The following is a 24,769-nucleotide window of genomic DNA, read 5'->3' as shown; positions in this document are numbered from 1 at the left end:
CCAGTGAATTACTGTCCATGAGGTCTGTGTGAGCAATCCAGATCTGTGTACTTGTCCTTTCCAGTGTCTTCTTGCCTCCACTAGAGGAAAACATGTTTCCTAGCAATTGTCCCTAAGAATTAGCACTGTTAGAAAGTCCTGTATGCCATGCTGGCTCAGTCCTGCATTTGAAATATCTTCTGCTCCGGGTGAGAGTGAGGAATATTTGCAAGCAGCAGCCAATGCAGCTCTCTGCTTCTTGGGCCCTCTGAATTCCTTGGTCTCCTCAGTACTGTGGCACACAGTGAAAAATGCTCATTCTAGCAATATGGCTTTAATTTACAGAGATGATTCACTGCTGCTTGCAGTCGTGTAGGAGAAAGGGTTTGATGGGTGATGCTGAAAGATGAGGATTTTGTGTATTGTTCTCTGTGTCTTAGTCTATGAAATCTTGTCTTAAGAAGCTGTTGGCTTCTGTGTTCAGATCCTAGCACAGTGAAGCACCCACTTCAGTGCTGTTGAAAGCTCTGGCCCTTCCTTATGGGGAGGAGTGGGGGTGATTCCTGGGAAGGCTTCCAGCACTGAGCAGCCAACTGTGGAAACAGCTGGGCTTTGTGCCAGCCCTTCAGAGGGAGGGGGAGCTCAGAGCTGGTACAGTGAGTGTATCAGGCAGGGGCTGGTGTAGCCTGTCGTCTTCCTCAGTGTCTTTCCTGCTGCTCCTGTTTTGGGAGAGAATCTACTCTGTACAGAGCTGTGATCAAGCAGAGACTCACTTAGAGGGTTGGTACAGGCTTCTGATGGCCTTTTGATAGCAAGTGATGTGAAAGGATCTGACATATGTCGGTGCTCCTGACTTGGAGGAAGAGTTCCTGCCTGTGTTGATGGGGAGGGGAAGTATGGTCTCTGGATAAGTACAGATAAGGCAGGATTTGGGCAAAATCAGTGAGAAGAGGAAGAGCCTTTATAGGAAGGTAAACTTGGGATCTCTGTCTCACCTAGCAATCTCTGCAGTTCTCCTTCTAGACACTACAGAATAAACTGCAGTATTTGGGGACCATGGCTACAGACCCACTCTCAGAGCTTCAGGATGACCTGAACTTGGATGATACCAACCAGTCCCTCAGCCAGCTCAAACTGGCCGCCATAGATGACAAGAGCTGGCCAGCAGATGAAGCCCCTGCTTTTCCCAGATTGGGTAAGTATCCTACTTGTTTGGGGTCTGGGTTAAAAAAGGTGTTTGTCTTGCAGCATTGTGATCCTATCTACATACACAGAGAGCCCCAGCTCCATTTGAAAGCTTTATGGACACACTAATCTTGCACCACACCCAAGTGAATTAGCCCTGTCGGTCAACAGCACTAAAAAGCACAGAGCTGTCTCATGTCCTGTGGCTGGCTGCACTTTGGTCCTGACAGTACAGACATGCTGTAAGTTCTTCAGTGTCCTCTATTATGGTCTGTTGCAAGATAGTCTGCCCTTCCTGAGTGGAAAGGTCTTGAACTGCCATTGTTTCTCTGAAATCCTCTGCTGTGAGACTGCTGCCCAAGGAGATCAGGGTAATTAGCTCAAGGGCTTACAGGATGGCCATCAAGGCACAATGTTAAGATCTTCCTGCTCTAAAAAGCCATAATGCTGCCCTTAACATGTGGATTTTAGTCTTTATGAATGTTTGAAGGACATGTATGAACCTCACAGGATTGGCAGGTCTCTTCTAAAGTCATTGCTGCTCTTTCCACTCGGAATTTAAAAGGTGGATTTCCAGGGTGGAGAGGTGCGTACATTAGTCCCTCCCATGTTGAAGAGCTCTTTTTTTCTCATCCCTCTCTCTCTATTGTACTCCTCACCAAGGTGCTCCAGATTCCTTCTTGTAATTGCTTGTTCCTTGTGCTTTGTGCAGAGGACTGCAAAGGCTCCCCTGAGCTGGTCACTCACCTACAGTGGGATGATCCCTACTATGATATCGCCAGGCACCACATTGTGGAAGTAGCAGGTAATGGTCTTTCTGTTTTCTCCTTTGATGTCTTTGCAGCTGGGCTGAGGAAGGGTCTTTCCTATGGGGTTGTGGGGGCACCTGCTGTATGCCAGGCCTAGGTGGCAAGGACAGCCAACATCATAAAGGGAAGGAGCACCAAACTTCTTGCATGTTTGCAGTATGTGTAACTGTCCATTGACCTCAGTGAAACTTGCATTCCTTCTTGGCTTCTGCTGTCTAATGCTTGGTGGTTTACTGGTGGGACCTCCATAAGAACGAGTTTTGGAGGTGGTTTTCAGGTTGCTGTGGTAAGTCTGAGGGAAGGGTAATCCTAGTTTGTCTTGCATTCCTTGTTTAAGAAAAAAATAATTACCTCTTCAACCTGTTGTGACTTGATTCACACTTCCTTCTTGATTATCTGTAGCCATTTCCTACTCCTCCCATTGCCATTTCTTTATGCCTTGATCCCTGTGCCACATGTGAATTTGTAGCAAAGCTCAGGGACAAGAGTCCTGACTCAGGGTTGTTCTGCAGCAGTGTTTCTAAGAGAAAAGACTCTCAGGCAGTTACCTTGGGAAGAGTTGTCTGGACATTCTTTTCTAGGCTGTCTTCTAGAATGAGCTTTCCTTCTGCTGTTCCCTCATGTTACATCTTTTGGGGAACAAAATTATAATGGCAAACTCAAAACTTTGTTGTCTTTTGTCTCCCATGTGCCTCTGGCTGCCCAGGTTGACAGGCTAGGTGTTCAGTGTCTGGACCATTACGTCTTGTAGGTTTGCCATGAGTGCTTTCGTTTGCAAACATGTTGCTAACCTTCTTTTCCATGGGGCTGAAGTTTCAGGACTGGGGTTTGTGGAGATCTGCATCAGTTTCCCTACTGCTGAAAGTGGGAAGGAACAGATGTGTGAACCCCACCTTTTCAGTGATAGTAGCTAGAATATTTGGCATGAGAATGGCAGAGGTAGCTGGTGTTTCTGGACTCTGAGAGCTGGTGAGTTAAATTATACTGCTGTTCACTTCAGACCAAGTGCTTAGCAGAGAATTTAGATCAGAGACATTGATAAGACTGGAATGTCTTCCCAAACTGAGGGTCTACTTTGTGTGCTGCCTCCTGACTGGGCAGTAGTCTCTCTACAGGAATTCTGTTTGGAGGTAACATGGTGGTGTTTTCACCCAAGCTCTCTGGGTGGAGTGTCACTCCAGTGGATGTGTGTCTCAGTGGCTGGTGGAATGCAGCCTTTGACACTTTGTCTAGGACAGCAAATGAAGAATTACCTAACTTCCTGAAAGGATTTCAGGGGTTGTGATGGCTGACTAGGACATGTGCCTGCTTTCTGAAAGAGAGCTCTTAAATTTGTGTTTCTGGTGAGCTTTCTGTCCCTGTTGTCTCTCTGTACAGTGCAGGAGCAACTCAGAGAAGCTTCTGTTGTTGGCTGCTCCTGGGGAAATTTTACCACTTATCTGAAAGCCTGTGATGGTTCCACACATAGAACTTGGTGCAAAGCCTTTCTTGGCATTGGGAGAGCTAATAGCACAGCTCCAGATTTGCTGCCTCATAGTGTCTGTCTTGCTGATGTCTCATCTGGAAAGCAGGATTTTTTGAAGTTGATCAAAAGGGCTAGAGATGTAATCTGGGCTCTGAGAATGAAGCTGTTCCATTTTCTTGGTAAATAATTAATAATGTTAACTATTTGGAGGATCAAACAGGATAATGTGCTTTGGGCTGTTGTAGGAGGCAAATAATCTAGGAAAATGTGGAAAAATCCTATTAGAAGTAGCCTGGAGAATCAAAATCTCACTGGAGGATTAATATGAAACTATTTAGGTCTTACTCTACTTGAAAGCTGTGTTTGTCAGCACCTTCAGGTGCAATATTTACCATGCTGAGCATGAAACAAAATAGCTTCACCCCAGTTCTCTTGTAAATATTTGCAAGTGGCAGCAGATCAAGGGTAGTTTTATCCATTCTGCTGATTGATGAGCTTTCTCTTCAGTGTCCTTCACTGCTCTGCACTTCAGAGCAGAAAGCATATGGCTGACTCTGTTGCTGTCTTCCCTGCAATCATTCTGGAATGATGATGCTATTTTGAGACAAAAGCAGAAGACTGGTTCCCATCCTTGGGCTGAACTCCCTGACCTCAGGGTTACCCTGTGTGGTCAGAAAAGTAATTTCTTCTTTTGGGACGAGTACACAATGTTAATAACTTATTAAAAGCCCAGTTTTGATGACAAAACGTTAGCACACTTACTTCCTAGCTGACCTTAAATTCTGGTTCAGTTCAGTGTATGCTGGGTTTGAATAACCTGGTTATCTGGCCTGAAGGGGGCAAATAATACCGAAAAAACATTCTGCAGAATTTGCTAGAAAAAAGATGCTTTGGGGGTTGGTTTTCCCTTAAAAATAGTGCAGGAGTTTCCTGGAGACTCTTCTCTGTTCCCTGTTCTTTTTCTTCTGGGAACTGAGATGTTGCTGAAAACAGCTGCCTGTGGGGAAGGAGCAGACATGTAACTGCTGTCCTGTGCAGTGGTGTGTCACAGGAAGATGGCAGCTAAGGGCATCCAGGCCTCAGTTCAGAGGAGAACTGTGGCATCGCTGTGAATTAGAATAATTTATTTTTGGGAGACTTTCTTCTGTTTCTGGGATTCAATGCTTTTCTGAGTGGAAGAGATGATACTCTGCCTGTGCTTTCAGACTTACCTTAAGGTGTGCATTTATGGAACGTTTTATGTGGGCTCTGGAAAGGTCTCTGCGTGGTTGGGCTCTTCTTGACCATGACTTCCTCTTTTTGTGAACACTTCAGCAGAGAAATTAATCTTTTCATGTGGCTGGAAGTTGGAGCAGAGGCAGCTCAATTTCACTGCACAAACCACTTCTGCAAAGCGTGGAGCTTTTTCCTTGCTCACACCACATCGTGCTTGGAGGAGATGCAAGCTTCTGGTTGAAGGCTGTTGAGGAACTATCCCAAATTTATGTTACCTTTATGAGTGTCTGTATCCTCCTGCTAATTCTTATATTGCAAATATGCTGCTCTCATCTCCTTTGGGACTGAGGCAGACTGGGGTAATGTAATCGTGGCCTTGAATTTCAGCAGAGGCTGAACTGCAAGAATGGGAGAGATGATCAATAAGAGTCTGAAGGAGGTCTCTGGAGATGGCAGTGTCTGATGGAAGCCTGGGGCTGTGTGGGAAGAGCAAGGCTCTTGACAGCTCCATGGCAATGTGTTTCTTCTTCGTTCTTCTCTGTCTAAAATCCTGGTCTTGCCTTTGTGGTCAGTATGCCATCCTGTAGCTGAGTGGTGCATCAGCTGTCCCATTTTCCACAATAATTGGCTTTCTTCGTTGTGGGATAAGAAAGCTGAGGGTTGACATATGATTGACACATGAATTCTACACCACTTTGAGGGCTAGAAGTTGGTGTAGCAGTTGTCAGGAGAGTGGCCTATTTACTTCATCTATGTAGTCCCTGCCCAGTCACTTCAAAGCTTTGCTTGAGCTCAGAGCAAGTTTCTGCTATTGTGCTGTTGGGGAGTATGCTGCTTCACGTCATTAATTGGCAGTCTGCAGGGCTGCCCTCACAGAGGAAGCATGATGCTAGTGTTCATTAGACCTGTGACTGAAGTGGGAAAGAAGATGGAGAGCTGGGACTGTACCTTCTTGTGTGTTACTAGATTGAAACTGCAGTTTCAACAGTGAATCTTTTTTCTGTGGTGAATCTGGTACCAACCCTACCTGAAAAGCATTTTGGCTGGCTGTTGGCTGCAAGTGCCAAAGCTACAACCAGTAGTGATAATTTCCTGTTGGTGACTGATGTGGGGAGGTAAAGTCCCTCTTGGAGCACTGGTAGCTGTAGTTTCACTAAGCAGACGGAGGTACAAGTTGCAGACAAAACTTGCGTTGCAAGCACATTGCAGTGTATCTTTGGTAGCTAATGGGCACAGCAAAGGCCTCTGGTAACAAAGCTCCTTTTCCTTTCCAGTATGATAGATTATTATTGGCTCCACTACTACAGGATCCCTCATTTCTGCTGGTTTTGGATGTAGTTTCTGGCTTTTTTTTTTGTTTGTTTTGAGGATGAGTATTTGTGTGATATGGAACGATGAGTTGCTGCCGTCAAATTTGGCCCATTCAGAGCAAGGCCAGTTTGTGCACCATGTTTTGACACGTGAGACCAATAGAATGGAGGGTTTCTAAGGTTGAGCAAGGGAATGGAGGGTTTCTTTCTAGAGCCCTGCTTAGCTCCTGCCTATGTAGGTCTGTGGAGCTCTGGAAGTGATGGAAAGGGGCTGGCCATGGCAATACATGACTTCATAGACACTTTCCTGCCCAAAGAAACTTTTCTTCTTTTTTTTTCTAATTAGCAATTTATTTTTTATTCAGAATCTGCCTTTTTTTTTTTTTTTTTTTTTGTAAGCTACAGGTATCCTGGGGGAGGTCTAAATTGTCCCCATCTTCAGTTTATTAGTGAAATTTAGCTTCTTGCAAAGCAGCCTGTTGGCTGTGTTGTTCATATGGTACAGTGCCACTCTCTATACACCTCTGAAGTTGTTCAGAGGACCTTGGCATTCAGAACTAGTTGTGTTTAATCCTTTACAAATTGTCAGTGTGGCAGTTGCCATTTTGGAGGTAGGAGAAGTGTAACAGTAAGGGCCAGAAATTTGACAATGATTGTACAGAGATAGCTGCAAATTCAGGTGGGAGATTTGGGAATCATGGGTTGCTGTTACTGGCCTTGTTAGAGGGGAGCATGGGGGAAAGATGAGCTGGAAGGAGCTTGACCTCTGTGACAGCAACTAAAGGCATCCCAGTGGCAATCCGGATTTGACAGAGTGGCAACTCTGAGCCTTTATACTCAATATTGCTTTCTGGGAAAGGGGGAAAAACTTGGCTTGCTATAACTTTGTTTCTGTTCCTCCAGACCAGGGTGCACTTGATGGGGCTCAACCAGGTAGGTAGACCTTTTGTGGCATTAACATTTGGTACTGTAGATCATGGTATTCCTTTAGCATGACTGTGGCCTGTAGCTGGACTGTCTCAGGGGAGCCCAAACTTTGCTCAGCCTTAGGCTGCACTGGCAACTTTTCAAGAGTCCAAAGGCTGCACAAAATCATTATCTGAGGGCTGCACCTCTGCCTCAGGCACAGCAGAATCATCTGAGCCAAATTTGGTGAGTGGGCTTTACTTTGGGCATGGTGGGGCTCTTGGTTCTCAGTGTAAATCCTGTTCTTCTGTCATGGTGGTGGCCTGCTTGGACCAGTTCAGTTTGAACTCAGATTTACCTCGTTGTCATGTGTGCTTTGGAAGTTCATCCTAGGATTACTTTCTGTTTCTTCCTATGTTCTGGATCTGCTGCTGTGCTCAAATGCTAAGCAGCTGGCACTTAAACTGGATTCTCCAACGGAAAGCAGCTGTAATCTATTTCTTCTCCACCTGGCTGCAGAGACTGTGTTTCAGTGACTTGTTCCTCATTCTAGCCTGGGGCTGTGCTACCCTGCTCTGTGCTTGCTGAGCATTTGTTAATGCTCTCTGGACTTCAAGCCTAAGTCTTAAGAATTTAGCTACCAGTATTTTCACACTTCTCAGTGTAAATGAAAACTTCTTTTGGTGTAAAATTCTTTCTGCTGTTTCTGGACAGCAGGCCTTCACACAGTCCCTGGAAATGCTGATCCTCTTTAGGGAGGGCGTTTCTCCCTTATTTCTTGTGCCCTCAGGCATTCTTCTGGTTTCCATTCTTTAATCTGACTTTCTAGTGTATTTTCTGTTGGTTAGAACTGTAGGCACTTGGTAAAGCTTTATGATTCTGGCAGTGTCTGGATATTGGGAGTATTTAGATGGAGGATGTCATATATTAAAATACCTTGAGCTCCTTACCCTTCTTTTGCTGAGGGGCTAAATCCACTTTGGAATTCAAGATGCAACTACTAGACTTAAACACCGCCCAGTTGTGTCATAAGCTTGGCAGGAACTTGAAATTCCATTAGAGAATTATTTTGCTGACAGTGGCCCTGATAAATATTCTAAGCTTTTTGAAACTTGTGTGGTAGTGTTCCAGGATTATGTAGTAGTGTCTTCTCCTTGACCCTGAACTCTGTTAACTTTGCTGTTTTACCAGTAACACTAGCTTTTGATGGCAAGTTTCATCCATTTGCATTCTCTCAGTGGCAGAGTTCTAGGATATTCCCATTTGAATCTTTTATCAAAGTGGGCCCTCAGCTGAGGGTAAGTGGTGAAGATAGGAGTCAGCATGGTCCCTGGACTGCAGTTGTGCTGCCAATGAGTAGTGTGAGAGCCTCCAATCATGGCATAAAGGCTAATGGATGCATTTCAGGAGAAATACCTAGCAGGGTTTGCAAGGCAAGTATATATTTGCCATACTGGTTGTACAGAGTCATTTAATGGAAAGTCTTGTCTCAGGACAGTACTGCTACCTGGATATGAATTTGTTCTCTGATATGTTTGTATGGTTGCAGGTTTCAATCTGAAACATTAGCCTTGGTATTTAAATTTCTGCCCTCTTGAAGGTATGGTCCTGCACTAATGGCTTGGAACCACAGCAGTGATCTTCCTTCGCCTTTGTCTCAGATGTGCACTGGAAATCCTGCTTGCTGAGTGAGGTGAAAAACTGAGTTTTGGCCTTAAAAACACAAGGTTCAGGAGAACTAGCATGTCCATCAGTGTTGCAGGTTAATATCTCTTTGGATATCTCTTTTGATCTCTCCAGCAGTCTTAGCTGGAGAGGCTTTGCATATTGGCTACTCTCTTGCTCTTTGGTGCTAAAAAAAAAAAAAAAAATTACATCCTATAGGGAGATAGTTTAGTTCCAGTGTAGATCGAAAGTATTTTTTGTGTATGAATTTGCTCACTAAGGTGTGTATAGTGTTGGGGTGCTCTGTGAGTACAGATGATCTATAATTGCTTCTTTAGTTTCTTAACTTTTGAGTATTCCTCCTCTGGGAGAGGCAGGAGACAGCCTGAGAAGCTAAATGATTACTTCATGGTCTATAGTTGTGTTCAGTGGAAACTTCAGCTCTTTGCAGTTGCAAAGGATGAAAACCTAGGTACATAACATATTAATCTTGCAAACAGAAAAGAAAATAGTACAAGAGATGGAGCATCTGGGAAAGATTACACAAAGTTGTTGGAGACAGAATGACCACCTGCAGGCAGATTCCCCCTGACAGCCAAAAATGCATGGAAAGGGCTTTAGGTTCTTATTTGTAAATGGGAACAACTGATTGTTCAGAGTTGATGCTGAATTTTGAATTTTGTCATGTCTGAAGGAACCAGACTGATCTGATAAATGTCAGGTGGAAACAAGGTTGGTAGGTGGTTGTTTTGAAAGTGTCTGTGTTGGCAAGTTGAGCTTAGTGTGATGAAACAACCCAGAACTCAGTAATGGGCATGCTGGTTCCTGTGTAGTCTCATACACATATTCATTCTGATCTGGAAGGCACTCCTTTCTCAGTCATCCAGGGGACTATAGATTTTCTTTTGGTGGACTTGGCCCTGGAAATTATCCAGGGGAAAAGTGCAGTCTCCCCTTTGGCAGAATCATGGCTTGTCTGTTTTTTCTTTACCAATGATCCCAGACCTTCTCACCAGGACTGTATAAATAATGAGATTCTGAACTTTGCATCGACCCTGCCATAAGCTTTCAAGTCATTCCAGAGGAAGGTGTTTGCACTGTGTGGTTCCTGACATGTGACTTGTCAGGTCTGGGAATCAGTGCCTAGGAACTTCAGCTGAATGTGTGGCCACCTACAACATGGTGCTGTACTGCAGTTCTTCACAACCAAGGCCTACTTTGATCAAGCTTGCTGGCCCTTAGACCATCCACTCTGCTGTGAAATGCAGCCTCTCAGTTAGCTGAAGATAGCATCTATTCTGACTTTAGCACAGAGATGTGATCTGCAAAGATGTGTAGTCCTTTCTGACCATTCTCTTTCATTACTACAAAACTCAACATATTCTCTGATGCTACTAGCTCTTCTCGCTGCTCTGCATGGACCAGGACCCTTTGTCATCCAGATGGAGACCTACAAGTGGCTCTAGACCTGTGGGAAGAATCACAACATGCCACATTTCCTGCCCAGGACTTTGTAGCCTGGACCTTTGTTTTACAGACAGCTTACATGCATTAGACTCAGCTCTAAAGCTCATAGCAAGCTACTAAGAAACTCTGGGCTAGGCAGAGAGTGGGCTACCATGGGATATGCAATGTGAAGTTGGTCTTGTGGCCTGGCTGTGACTGTATCTGGTTGTTCCAGATGAGCCTTGCATCACTCTCTCCTAGTCCTGCATTCCGGGTCATGCGTCCTCCCCAGCCGCCCCTTACCTCTGCATGTGAATGTGGATGTGATGGCCTGAGCCAGCCCTCTCCTGGTCTGTACCTAGTGCTGCCTCTGTGTCCCTAGCTTCTGCAGAGGTTCTGGCTTGCTGTGCATCAGTAAATTCTGTCTCTTGTGTTGTCTGATGAATGACTTGAAAACGGAGCTTGCGAGGGAAAAGTGAAAGTGGGCAAGTAACAAGAGAATCCCTTCTCATCTCCAGGATGGGGGTAAAAGAGGGTTAGTGGCATCTTAGTATTATGGATGGTGTATGTGGGTTCTCTGGCTGCCATTTGCAGCCCCAAGTGGTCATCTGTTACTAATGAGCAATGTTCCAAGGACCCTCAGGTTTGCTGTTCTGGGCTTCAGTTCGAGGTCTCAGTTGCTGCACAGCAGGTGTAACCAAGAGGTATTTGAGGGCCAGAGCCCATGCAAAGGTGAGAAAATGCCTGCATGCTCTGAGTATTGTAAATAGATGTAGAACAAAGCAGGTATTTCCAGAGGAATCATTTCATCTCCACTGGTGCTAGAAAGCAAGTCATCCTTATGAAAATGGATTGGGTGGTGTGTCTGCTAGAGAAGCAGGCTTTCCCTCAAACTCCATGTCCAAAAGATTTGTGACCTGGTTCTTGCTTTCTAAATCTCTCCATTCCTGTGGCATGTCTGCTAAACTTGTCCATGTCCATCTGCTCGGGTTTTGTTCATGAGTCTGAGAGCTCTGCTGGCAGAATTCCACAGATGTATGAAGATTTTCTTTGGGGAAAACTTGGCTTGTTGCCTCAACTGGTGGCTGGGAGTGTCCTCCCCAGGATGAGGGTGCTTTATGGGTTACTTGCTTCCAGTGTGATGAGAACCATTTTCTGCTGGGTTTTTATATAGAGTGCTTTGTTGTTCTGCACTTTGCAGCTCCTTCCAGCTCAGGCTGGAAAAATCCATGGATGGAAAAACTAGGAAACAGTGAACAGTTTGTTTTGCAGTCCCCCTGGAGAATCTAGCAGCCTTGCTTGGTCCATCTGTAGAAGAGGCTTATGATGATGCTTGCTTCCTGTCTCTTGGATGTGGCTGAGTCTGCTCTGTTTCTAGAAATTTCTTGGTTTCCAGGGTAGAGTATGAAATGGCTTTGTTCTGCGTGCAGGATTAAGCTTCAGGTGAAGCAAGAATCAAATCAGAGGACAAGCAGGTAGTCTGAGACTGTGTGCAGGGTGGAAGGCATGGTTATTGTGCCTGAGAGGCAGTTTTCCCTCTCGCTCCCTGGGAACAGGGGCATCAAGAGCAATGCCCAGGGGCAGCATTGCAGGATTAATGCTTTGAGCACTCTGCTTTGTGTTTGAGGCCTCCATCCCTACATGCCTCAGGACATCCTGGCTTCCAATCCTTCCTCTTCATTCAGGGCTGGAGCATGGACTCTGCTCTCCATTCATGTGGTTGACTTGCCAAGCCCTTGATGTTGAGGTTTTTGCTTCCATACCAGGCCTGTGGTAATTCTACTGAAAATTAGGTTTAGCTTTGCTGGGGGCTTTGGCAATCCAGACTTCTGCCTTGTTGTGGCGGTTTCCTGTTCTCTGTTTACCCCTTGCTGCCAAGACCACAATGTAGTCCTGCAAGTCCATGTAATCTCTGGCATTTCATCTGCAGGTGATGACAAATATGGAAGGAAAGTAATTTTGTTCAGTGCCTGCCGGATGCCCCCAAGTCATCAGCTCGATCACGTCAAACTGCTGGGGTAAGTAGAGTCTTAGGAGGCTGCAGTTAACTTCTGAAGCCTGATACAATTCCAAGGATTCCCAGGACTAAGTCTATCTGCAGTAGCTTCTTTATCTGGACATGTCTTCCCAGAGTTGCTACCTCCATTGCAAATCCCCTGTTATGGCACACAAAAGTGAGTCCCAAAGGGTGAAAGAGCCTCTCTGTGTCAGAGCATGCAGTGAAATCAGTGCTTATCTCTTCTCAGGTACCTGAAATTCACACTGGACCAGTATGTGGAAAGTGATTACACACTGGTGTACCTGCACCATGGCCTCACCAGTGAAAACAAACCATCCCTGAGCTGGCTGCGGGATGCCTACAGGGAATTTGATCGCAAGTGAGTAAGGCTGCAGCAAGCAAGGATGTAACGTGCTGTTCTGCAGACTAACATAGAAGATCTTCCCCAGACCTCAGGCAGCTTGGTGATCGTAATTTGCTATCCCTTTTTTGTGCTGGCTGTGGAGGTGGGTTGTTGTCTAATGGAGTCTGAACCATGGGATAAACAGCTCCTTCTATAGTTACATCCTCCAGGCAAACAGGCAAGCAGCAAAACTGAGACCCAGTGCAAGGGTGTCAGCCCCATTGTGCAATTTTTGCTTCCTGGTGAGGCTGCTCACTGCTTCTGGGTCAATCTTGGAATGGAATAGTGTGCCCTTAGGCTGCTGAGTGGCCTGACACAGCTATGAAGCATGGGAGAGGAAGGCCGTGGGTACTGGGGAGCAATGAGGCTCAATACAAAAGGAATGGAGCACCCAGAGTGCCTTAATCTTGTGGAAAGGCTGATTCCTCTGCTTAAGGTGCAGCTCATCCTTACTTACCTTCTCTTGGCAGGTACAAGAAAAACATCAAAGCCTTATATATTGTGCACCCAACTATGTTCATCAAGACCCTTCTGATTCTCTTCAAGCCTCTGATCAGGTAGGAAGCACTGCATGAGGCTCACCCACAACCTCACACTGCAGGGCTATAATGGGGTACTCTCGGCAGGGTACAAGCTGAGGCCAGGTTGCCTAACCTACCCTGGGAGCCTCTCACCTTGTGCTGTCTCCTCCTGTTTCTGAGCCCAGAAGTACTCAGACACAAGAAATACTGCTTTAGAGCTGCAAATGCTGCAGGTTTCTGTGCTGCTCTCTTTCTGTGCAGCCAAGCAGAAGTAAATGTTGCAGGCTCTGCTAAAAATGAAAAAGGAAGTGAGAGCATGAGTCTAAATTACATTTAATTCATTAAATTGATGCTGAAATCCTAACTCTAACTGAAAACAAAACTTTCTCCAGCCTGCTGTTGGACTTTGCAGCCCAGAAAGCCAACCAGATCCTGGGCTGCATCAAGAGAAGTGTGGCCAGCAGGTCAAGGGAGGTGATTCTCCCCCTCTACTCAGCTCTGGTGAGACCCCACCTGGACTACTGCATCCAGTTCTGGAGCCCCTATTACAAAAGGGATATGGACATGCTGGAACATGTCCAGAGAAGGGCCACCAGGATGATCAGAGGGCTGGAGCACCTCTGCTATGAGGACAGACTGAAAGAGTTGGGGCTGTTCAGTCTGGAGAAGAGAAGGCTCCGAGGTGACCTTCTTGTGGCCTTCCAGTATCTGAAGGGGGCTACAAGAAAGCTGGGGAGGAACTTTTTAGGATATCAGGTAGTGATAGGCCTAGGGGGATTGGAATAAAGCTGGAAGTGGGGAGATTCAGGCTGGAAGTGAGGAAGAAGTTCTTCCCCATGAGAGTGGTGAGAGCCTGGAATGGGTTGTCCCAGGGAGGTGGTTGGGGCCCCATCCCTGGAGGTGTTTAAGGCCAGGCTGGATGAGGCTCTGGCCAGCCTGATCTAGTGTGAGGTGTCCCTGCCCATGGCAGGGGGCTTGGAACTGGATGATCCTTGTGGTCCCTTCCAACCCTGACTGATTCTATGATTCTATAGATCCAATGTTTTAGGGAGCTTGCTGCTTCTAGGGCTCCTAATGTGACTTGGAAAGTCTTGTCATCTTTTGGTGAAATATATGGAGTTGGAGAGCTATGTGGGCAACATCTCTGCTGCTCAGCCATACCTGCCCCTTTGGCCCATTGATGTCTCCTGCAGACCTCTACTCTCCTTACCTGTTAGAAGTCTGTTCTGATGCTGCATTCCCTGATTTCTCACATTCCTACTTTTCTTTTGTTTTTCAGCTTTAAGTTCGGACGGAAGATTTTTTATGTAAACTTCCTTAGTGAGCTGGAGGAGTATGTGAAACTGGAACAGCTGGGGATCCCAAGTCAAGTGCTGAAGTGAGAATGGTGCCTGTGTCCCATTTGCTTAGGGCTCTGTGAGAGGGGACTTTTCTGGAGGAATAGCAAGGGGAGAAGAGATTGTTCCACTCCAGCAGTGGTTTTGGAGGGAGTGGTGACAAGTTGCCTTAAAGGCTATTATTTCTTTTGATGCTCCTTCCTGTCCTAGGCCTCAGTGCCCAGTTCTGTCCTTTAGTTAAAAGTTCTCCTCCCGTGGAGCACCCATCCTGCCTCTTCCACTCACCCCTCAGGGCCTTTCTGCAGGCTGCTGACCTTAGGCACCATGAGCTCCAGGTCAGTGTTATCTGCTGTGTCTGGGCATCTGCTTTTCTCACTCTGCACAATTCAGCTTCCCTTTGGGACTTCCCATTCTTGGTCTTACCAGATTGGGTTCTCTGTCCCTCACACATACATGCAATTGTCTCATCACAAGCAGTGCAGTCTTGGGCTTCTGCCCACACTGTCCTTTGTCCTCAAGTCTTCCAGCTCCTAATTCCAGATAGACATTCCTTTCTCTCTGCTTTTTTCTGGCAAATGTTTGTTCTTGTTGCCCCTGTACTTCAGAGTGGCCTGTCCTGTGTTTGCATAGATGGGGAATCCACTATGCTGGGCTTGGAACTGACACCAGTGGGTGTGCAGTGGGTCATATGCAGTGTTGGGGTGATGCTATTTTATGAGGTGGAGTAGGTTTTTACTAGTCTGTGTTTTGCTACAGGTATGATGAATATCTCAGATCCTTGCAGAAACCTTCACAAGTGCCCCAGAAGCCAACACCCCCACGCCCACCACTGCCAAACCAGCAGTTTGGAGTCTCGCTCCAGCAGTGAGTGTCTCTGGATTGTGTTGCTTTTGCCCTGACTTGCTTGATAGGAGGTCACTGTATGTATAACTGCACAGCAGCAAAAGTGGCTGTAAAATTTCTTGCAGCTCAGACTGCCTGCAGAGCTTTAATCATTCTTCCAGGGAGCTCTGCACTCATGTCCAGATCCTGACAAAGTTCAGTTCCACCCTCTTGATCCCCTGGTTAGACTGTACCTAAATGAGGATGAGATTGTTTCTGCAGCTACAGGTCACTAAGAGACCAGCAAAATAAGGGCCATGGAGACAGCTTTGTGCCACTAGAAATTTCCTTTAAACAAAGTGAATCTGTAGAAGGTTGATGGAGGTGTCTTTAGGGTTGTGCTGTTTTGATTGAGCACTGCTGCAGAACTGTTTCTTACTTTTTTCCCATATCACAAATTGTATTTCAAAAACGTTTCTATTTGCCCTTGTACCAATTCCCACCCCCCACTCCTGCATGGTGACAGAGGCAAACACAGATACTGCTAAGGACTAGTGATACTGACCAAGTCTTGAAGGTATTTTTATCTTTGAGTGTTTTTTTTTTTGGGGGGGGGCACAATTTGGGATATTTTTATCTCCTCAAGGAATGAGGAGGTACCTCAACCCTGACAGCCATTGGGTTGATATATCCTCTGTTGCTGGAGTGGGGTGGATGAACTTACCCCACATATATTTTTCTCTCATGTATCAGCTTCTTTGTGCCCTTGCACCTATGGGAAGGAAAAAGGAAGCTTAACCCTTTTCACCCCATTCATAAGTAGCAGTCTGGCCTTCCGTGAACCCCTTTGCCCTGGCATCTACAAGCTATAATTTTTGCAGAAGACAGAAGTATTCCTGTGATGTAATAATGAGCTCATATTGGCTCCAGTGATTGATGTAGCTTGATGGGTGAAGAGGAGAGAAGGCTGGGAATAATGGCTGAGACAGGGCCTGGAAGAGCAAGATCCTACGTGGTAGAGCTTCTGTGGGCAGCTTCAAGACTCAGGGGCTGCCTGCAGGGCAGGGAGGCACAGTCATTTGTAACCTTTTGGCTTTTCTCACAGCCTCAGGGAGAAGAGCCCTGATCAGTCTCCTGTTCCTCTGGTGATCAGAGACACCATTGCTCACTTGCAGCAGCATGGTAAGTGTTCAGCGAAGAGGGGTGCAGCCCCTCTTAATTCCATGTCAGTAGCCTCTCTTCCACCCAAGTTCTCATCCAGTGTGTGGTAAGATAAAGAAGAGCAATCTAGAATAAGGTGTAAAGGCCTGAACTAGGTGAGCTAGCTTTCAAGAGAGCTTATCCAGGGTTTAGGAGACCTCATTTCTCCAGTCCTCCATACTCTTACTTGTCTACGAGGAGCAAAAATGCTCCTTGTATCCTTTGCCTGGTATTGGAAGCAGGAAGAATTGTCATACTCTGAGAAAGGGACTTGTTGACATCTGTCTGAATGCCCTCCAACTTGAATTTCTGGTGGTTAAGCATTTTTAGAGACTGTCACATGGCTGATCTTTGTTCTCCATCTGCTCCAACCTCACAGCTCTTGCCACAGAGGGGATTTTCCGGAGATCAGCAAATACACAGGTTGTCAGGGAGGTACAGCAAAAGTACAACATGGGTAAGTGCCCAGACCCAGCAGGGCCCTTCTCATTCCCTAGAGATTGCTGTCTGGCTGGAACTGTGTTGGAACAAATCCATGGTGGCTCTTCTCTTTCTCTGCTGGGGCTCTAAGTGTGGCCCTGTCCGGGTATGGCCTGAGCTGCAAGGGGGAAGCATCTGATACCTCTGCTGTGTGTAGAGCATGTTCCTTACCACTCACCTTCTCCTCACTGCCCTTTTCCTTCCTGAAAACATCCCTTTTTCTCAGGATGGCATATACCATTTTAGTTGGGATATATTGGAGGGGCTGAAGATGACCAGGAAGAAATTGGTCATCTCTTTCATTTGGTGACTTCCGAAGATGCAGTGCTGGATTCAGCAGTGCTTTGCATATGCTTTTGGGACACATTTTACTACTCTGCTAGAAGATGTGGTGTTCCAGTACTCTCTCAGTGTTCTTGAAAATACTGCTTCCCTAGTTCTGCATTCTGACCACCATTCTTTGTCTGGAGGGAGGACTTGCTTTGGCTAGTGAGCATTGAGTCTTTGCTTTACCATCTCAGGTGTGCCTGTAGATTTCCAGCAGTATGAAGATGTCCACCTCCCTGCTGTGATTCTCAAGACCTTTTTGAGAGAGCTACCTGAGCCTCTCCTCACTTTTGACCTCTATAGCCACGTTGTCAGCTTCCAGGGTGAGTTCTAATGAGTTTGCTACTCCCTGAATGTTGCACTGGCCAAGGGCAAAGATGTCTCGGGTGTGGGGACCCTGCATGGGATACCCTGTGACTGCAAACAGGGCTTTCATCAGGGTGGGTGCTGGGGATTCCTCATTGTCTGCTTGTCCTGTCTCTGGATTTTTAGATGTGGAGGAGGTGAATCGTGTGGATGTTGTTCGCAAAGCACTCCAGACTCTGCCAGAAGAGAATTATCAAGTGCTCCATTTACTGACAGCCTTTCTGGTGCAGGTGAGCTGCTCCAAAGGTGGGCAGTCATATTCTAAATCAGTTGCCAGGGCTTTGCATCAGCTTTTTAAATGCCTGCTCTTTTCCTTTGAGAGCAAATTAGTCTCAAGCTGGGAAATTTCCTTTAACTTCTGTTCTTGTTATATGAAGAATGATCATGATGAGCTAGCTAAGCAGTTGCTTCTTGTAACACTGAGAAGTGCAGGCAAGCATTAAGCCTGTGTGGTCTGTACCAGGGAAGCTGAAGGCAACCCAGGGTGGAAATAACTGGCTGCAGAATATCTGAGTAGAAGATTAGACCAGAAGAGGGGTCTCAGATCTGCCTTACAGAACTTTCTGCTTCCGGGGAAGCCACTGCAAGTCTCTTCTAGTAAGAGGAAAGATCATCTTGTTTTGAGTGTTGATCTGGACTCTAGAGATACTGTCTGACAGTGCTCTTGGGCTTATTGTTAGGATATGGCCTGATGGTTAAACCATAGTGGCAAATGCATTTCCCCCATCCGTTTTCTGGCATTGGGCTTTCAGCTTCTATTCTGCCATCTGCCCTTGGGAGTTTCTCAGCTCTGCCTTTGGGGAGGGTAGAGGGCAGCTGCTGCATTGTTCTGTAGGATTCACAATGGTCTCTTTTTCCCTCCCACATAGGTATCTGCCCACAGTGACAGAAACAAGATGACAAACACCAACCTGGCAGTTGTGTTTGGCCCAAATCTGCTGTGGGCCAAAGATGTCGCCATCACCCTAAAAGCCATCAACCCCATCAATACCTTCACCAAGTTCCTGCTGGACCACCAGAAGGAGATATTTGAGGGTGTGGAGGCCTGAATCCAGGCCAGCCCACACCAGCACACTGTGCCCACCTTTCCACTTTCTTTCCCACCTTGTCTTGGAGCTGTGACCAAGCTGTCTCCAGTGCAAAGGGACCATTGATCCTCTGGGTGATGAGCAGAGTGAGGGCTGTGGAGATGGTGGAGAAAGTGTGTAAGAAAGCAAGCAGGAGACCTGCTGCTCCTGATGGGGATGGGAGCTGGTCTCCCAGCTGCTGAGTGGAGTCCTAACCCACCTGCCAGTCTGTACAGCTCCTCCAGGGTTCATCACCAGTCTACTGCCCTGTCAGATGACCTGCCTTCCTTTCCTTCTTCCCTTACGTGCAGTTTTCCTGTCCTCCTGGTCCCTTCCTCAGCAGAGATATTTTTAATTTAAACTCTCAGTAGCCCCAGTTCACCCCTCGTGCCTCAGCTGGGCTGCCTGGGCTAGGGCAGGCTTGCTGGGTTTTGTGGCAGAGATGTTCTTGCTGTGAGTGCCATCTCAGCACTGAATATGCATCTTGCCTTTCCCCAGAGGCACTTGAAGAAGGGGAGGCAGGCAGCCCTTGTGCCTCAGGTAGCCCAGTAGTCCTAACTTGCAAGCACCACTCCAGACACCATGGTTTTGGCAGGCAAGTGAAGGACAGGCTCCTGGTACATGGGCTAGATGAGCTGTCAGGCTCCAAAATAAGGAAGCTGAATTTAGCCCAAGGCCCTCTGGAGCCACCCACTCCAGATAGTGCTCAGTGTTTGCTGGAGTGTCATGGGTGAGGTGTCTCCTGCAGTTACTCAGCCCAGGCATGCTTGTCCCTCTGCCAGCATTTTCAGTCTAGCTGGGAAGGTTTATGCCAGACCTGGCTGTGTGGGGTGCTGGCTAGGGCTCTTTGGCTGCTGATGAGCCTGAATGGCAGGGAGCACGAGTGCCCTGGTGGCACTGAGCTGCTGAACACTGAGGATCACTGCCTTTCCCTGTGGCATGTGGATCTGTGCTGACTGGCACAGACTGCCTTGGCTTGCTCTGTTTCCCCAGCACAGGGTAATGAAGAGCATGGCCTTGAGGGAAGGTCTAGGGGCTGAGGCTAACCCTCATCCTGGAGTGCACCAGCCCTGGATTACAGATTTTTACCCAGTTGCTGAGCACTCGTGTGCCAAAGCTGTGAGGGAACAGCTGTTCCATGCCAAGGGCCTTTGCCCTATCTCCTCCTTGGTTCTTGCCTTCCTCCCATCCTGCCATGGAAGCCTAGTCAGATGCATCCTCTAATGCTCTGGGCACGACTGGAGACATCAAGTTGTCTGCAAGGCACGCTAAGAGCAGGGTGGGCCTGGCACCTTCCCAAAGCAGCTGCAATATTGTTAGGGCATCACTGCTGGGTTTGAGTTGCAGCATTCCTGTTACCTGAGCTAAGAGATCCTTCTCCATAGCCTGGGCCTGGGGGAGGGTGTTAGTAGGCAGCTTCTAGCCTTACTTCACTGTTGTGTTCTGTCTTTATATCTTGTGCCCTGTGTGCCTGGGCCAGTCCTCCTTGCTGTATCTGGCCACAGGGACAAATCTTTTGGACCAAGCAGAACTACTTTTTAAAAAGCTACTGGATACTAAATAGAATTTGTGGTCCCATGGCATTTAAATACTGACCAGGGCTTGGTGCCTGAGTTGTAATCAAAAGAAGTGACATCTGCTGCAGGAGCTGCAGAAATCCCTCTGTTTGCTGAGTTCTGGAGTGGGGGTGGGTGTGAACATGGGCAGCTCTGTGGGACAGCACAGGTCCAGCCAGCTGGCTTGGAGGAGGCACACCAACATGTGAATGGGAAGGGTGAGCAAGAAATTGAGCATTACTAAGACTGCAGCACAAGATGTTCTAGGAGAGGCTGGGTCTGGTCCCTTTTAGATACTGGGGAACTTTGCCCTATGGAGGCTTCAAGGTTGCTTTGTCTCCCTCTTCCAAAAGCTGAAGTCTTCCCTGTTTGTCCAGTATGTGAATTGTTTCAGCCTGAACTGCAGTAATGTTTTGGAGGTAGAGAGACTCAGCTCCTGATTCACCTGTGACCTCTGCTAGGCTAAGTTAGCAGGGCTGATGTGTTGTGGATGAGTAATGTGGGATGGACAGTGTGGAGGGAGGTGTACTTGCACCAGTGTTTGTTTTAAGAGGCAAGCCTGGGAGGAGCATGGAGGCTGAGAGAGCCCAGTGGAGCTCTTTCCCAGCAGACAGCCTGCTCTGTAGGCCTCAGTGTGGGGGGGAGAGGGGGCCTTGGTGCTCTGCTGTGTCTAACACTGGCCATGCTTATATCCACCTGGAGAAAAAGCAAGCCCAGCTAACTTCTCCTGGGACAAAACAAGCCCAAGGTTGGCAGCTAGGGATGGCAAGTACCTGTGTGTGGGCTATGAGGCCTTGGCCCTGTGTGCAGCCCTGGGTCCCTGGGGCAGGTGGCATGTTCCAGCCCTACAGAGCAGCAGGGACCAGTCCCTGCCCACTACTAGTAGAGCAGTGCTGGGGGAGCTTAGCTCCTCTGCAGAGGGAGAGCAGGGGTTGCTGCAAGTGTCCATCTTCTAGCTGGAGTTTTTTTCAGTGGGTGCTTTGGGTTTTTTACCTTTTGTTTTTTAGTGATTTTTAGAAGGTTGTTTTGTTGTGTTTTTTTTTTTTAAAGCAAAATGGAGCCTGGTGTATACCCTGCAGGCAGGGATAAAAGCCTACTCCAGTTCAGTGCCTGTGGGGAGCAGATTTGGAGGGTGTTCAGGAAGCTGCTACTGCTCATGGTGGGAAAGTGCTTTCAAAACCTGGAAGGGACCCAGTGTAAATATACCCTTTTCTCTGCTACTCTTCATGTTGGAGCTGCTGGGGCCCTGGAGCAGGCACAGGAACCAGGGTTGCTTTTGCTCCTGCAGTCTGCTCTTCTGAACGCCTTGTATTGAGATATCCCTCCCGTGACTTCTGCAAGGAACAGGCCTAGGCCTGCCTGCAGCCTGTGCTGGGTGGGTGGCCACCAGAGCCTGCATCTGCCAGCCCAGAGGGTTAAATTTCCTCCTCACCTGGTCAACCTCCTCACACAGCAGGGCACTGGCTGGGCTCAGTCTCTCTGCCAAGTATAGGGGTGGGGGAGCAGTATCTGATTAGGGTGTTGGTCTCTGTTGGTTTTCTCCTTGCTGTAGAGCTGCCCAAGGGTCTCTTCCTTGGCTCATCTTTCAGGTTAGCTGTTAGCCATTCTCCCTGTTGAGGTACTTCAAATTGGCTTCAACCTGCTGCTTTTTAGCACCTAGACCATTCCCCTCTGCCAAGCCTCCTACTGTCTTAATGGCATCTGATCACTCCCTGGCCCAAGCTGTGTACTGACTCCAGAGCTTTTGGGTGGTGCAGCTGGGGCCATTTGGATGCCTTGTGGCAGTGTTTGCTAATTTGAGAGAAAGCTGAGGGCCCATTTGGTCCCTGATTCCTCTTTTAAGCATGGGGGCTCCTGTGCAAAAATGTTGGCTTTGTGTTTGTTGCTGATGTTCCCTGCCTTCTTTTCTGTTGATGCTGATCAGGTGCAGGGCTGGGGTTCTCACGGTTCACACTGTTTATTTCCTTCTAATCTGCACCAGTCTTATATTTCACAGTTTGCACTTTTTGTATTTCAATAAAAATCAAAATGTAATCCTAGCTCCAAGTGTGTCTGTCAAGTGGCAGCAGCTGTGGCACTTGTAGAAGAAGCAGAAGTGGGGCCAGCTATGCTGCCAGCCACAGCCATGCAGAGGGGGAAGAAAGTGAGTACGAAATGCCTCTTCTGTGAGTAACTGAGAAGAAGAGCCTCAGGCTGGAACCAGAATGCAAACAGAAGTGAAGTATTGCAAGTTTGGCTCTTTGCTGAACAGGGCTGGGCTTCCATGTTACCATCTCCCTGCCATGATGAGCAGCCTGTCTAGGATGGCACTTTTCCAGAGGGGGACCTGCACAGGTTACAGCATTACCAGGAGCACCGTGGGAGCCACCTGCCGGTTCCCCAATTAGGATTTTGGTTATCCTGTAGCCAGGCTGTATGTGCCACAGAGTCCTGCAACTTCTCATCTCAGCTTAGGGGATGGCTACCTCCTCACTACACTGCACCCCAAGATCCACATGCAGTTAACCACCTTTCCCTAAAGACTCCATAGTTTACATCACTAAGCTTTTTGGCCATTAGAAAGGCTCCTCCATTCAAAGTGATTGCTACAATGCAGTTGTAGAAAGAAGTGAACCCAGCAGTGAGTGGGTGAGTAGGAGTTAGAATGGAGAAGTGCTGGAGCTAAAAGCTTCACCATCATGCCATAGTCTGAGCCCTGGCTCCTGGCATTACTACTTGGATGCTGTGTTCATGCTGCTGTGAACAGCTGCATTTCTAAAACTTTCTGTTGCTTTTCAGTCTTTATTGCTGATGAACTGTTAAATGAAGGGCTTCCCAGTGTTGCCAGTTCTTCCACACAGTAGATCAGTATTCGAGGTGTGAGGAGCTGTCAGCCATATACCAAAAGGCAGAGGGATTCCTGGCAGCTGCTCACAGGTAATACTTTCCATGTGGTCCTTGTAGTTGAAATTATGATTCACCTGCTGTAATTCACTCAACAGCACTTCAGTTCAAGATCCGAGGTGTTTGCTACTTACTTCTCTGGTGCTTTTTCACATGAGTGGTGCTTTTGGCTATAGGCTGTGATTTTCTAGCTCTTGGACTTTGTTGGTCCCCTGCAATGGGACCAGTGTGGTTAACATGCTGACTATAGAGCAGTCTCTCAAGCCTCCTGTGAGTGCAGCAGTTGGTCCCATTTCTGGGCTTGGTCACTTGCAGGGCTGTGCTGTGGCAGTACCTCCTCTGGCCTCAGAGAGGCTCGGGAACAGGTGGGTTTGTTCCTGAGCACATTGCTCCTGCTGTTCTCAGCAGGACATACACTATGTGCAAACAGATGGACAGTGCTTAACACAGTGTGAACACTACAGCTGTGTGTAGCTGCCCTCTGATTCTGGAACCATCTCTTCCTAAGTACATACAACAGGCTGACAAGTGGATGCTGTTTGATTGTTCGTGACCTCGGTTATTAGTCATCCTTCTGTGGCTGTTCACTTTGTTGCTTACTTGCTGATAGTGGAATCCCTTGGTTCTGCTGGTGACATGGTGAAGAGAGTGGATAGTGCAGGCCCCCTAGCAGGACCCAGATCCCACAGGATAGTCTGTAAGTTTGCTAGCAGCTCCTAAGTGCATGAAATGATGCTCATAAACACACAAGCTATATCACATAGACAGATCACATCGCGAAGTCTGCAATGGGATACTCAGTTTACTGGGTTACCTCCTGAAAAAAAGATTAAGGGAATATTGCTTTTAATAGTTACTTTTGTTCCCCAAGCTGCAGTATTTTGCTTCATAGATGCTTCTGATGTACACATTTTTCTTTTTCTCCACTGTCTCTTCTTTATAATCACCAGGCACCCTGTGTACTTCCTCTTCAATCAGCAATTGTTGTATTTATACATGGTAGTATCTATCTTGTCTGCTTTAAAGGGAAGGTGTTGGCACCTTAGATGGCATTGTGTGTTCTATAGGGTTAACTTTAAGCAGTACTAGAATACAGCTGCCAAGTTTGGCTATCAGACAGGCATTGACCACTTGCTGCAAGCAGTGTGCTCTTCCACCAGCATTTCTTGCTGCTGGGATACCCATGCTGGTTCTTTCCATGTCTTATTAGTCTCTCTTACCAGATCAGAATGTCCTCAGGCTCCAGTTAAGCATGTGGTAGCCACCGAGTGTAATGCAAATTCTCCTGGTGGTCTATTTAATTTTTTTTCTCCTTTTCTCACTCCTTTCTTTTGGAGACAAGTTAATATTTCAGCTGGGACAGGATATGCAGGTAATTCAGAGTCACAAATTTCTGGGCAGGGGGAATTCATCAGGGCCAAACATTCAGTGAAATGTTCCCCATGCCTGTCTTTGGGACCAGCCAGGCACCTGTTAAGTCTCTTCTTCACTATCCTTCTTCCAGGATCCTGCTGACTACTCCACCTGTAACATACCAGTGCATTTTATGCTCTCATGAAGGTATATCCTGCACTCACTGACAGGCAGCTCTCTACCACCCTGCTTCCTGGAGGAAGTGAGAGGTTAACACTGTCCCAAACCTGTCAGCACACATGCAGAAAAGCACAGAGCATTGCTTACATAAAAGTTTTATTGGAAATTCTTTGAATACTTGAAGTACAGTGGAGACTGTTTCCAAACCAATACAATTTAGGAGCCTTCCCCTTCACCCAAAGTTATCTTTAAATCAGCAGCTACACCCATCCATCCATACTGTCCTCAATATAGC

General features: G+C 47.1%; 1 protein-coding gene across 1 annotated transcript; it reads left to right on the top strand.

Annotated features, from left to right (window-relative positions):
• The first annotated feature begins 1,035 nt into the window (after positions 1–1,035).
• On the top strand, positions 1,036–18,484 carry ARHGAP1 (Rho GTPase activating protein 1). The gene is made up of 12 exons (XM_054400255.1): positions 1,036–1,174; positions 1,877–1,969; positions 11,911–11,998; positions 12,227–12,358; positions 12,853–12,939; positions 14,183–14,281; positions 14,997–15,104; positions 16,168–16,244; positions 16,642–16,719; positions 17,264–17,392; positions 17,562–17,665; positions 18,305–18,484. Exons 1-12 carry the CDS (start codon positions 1,036–1,038, stop codon positions 18,482–18,484), a joined length of 1,314 nt encoding a protein of 437 aa, XP_054256230.1.
• Positions 18,485–24,769: the final 6,285 nt, after the last annotated feature.

Source organism: Indicator indicator, chromosome 4 (assembly GCF_027791375.1).
Source record: "Indicator indicator isolate 239-I01 chromosome 4, UM_Iind_1.1, whole genome shotgun sequence".
NCBI classification, from domain to species: Eukaryota; Metazoa; Chordata; class Aves; order Piciformes; family Indicatoridae; genus Indicator; species Indicator indicator.
The sequence above is the reverse complement of the archived record's forward strand: the minus strand, read 5'-3'. Positions and strand labels throughout refer to the sequence as shown.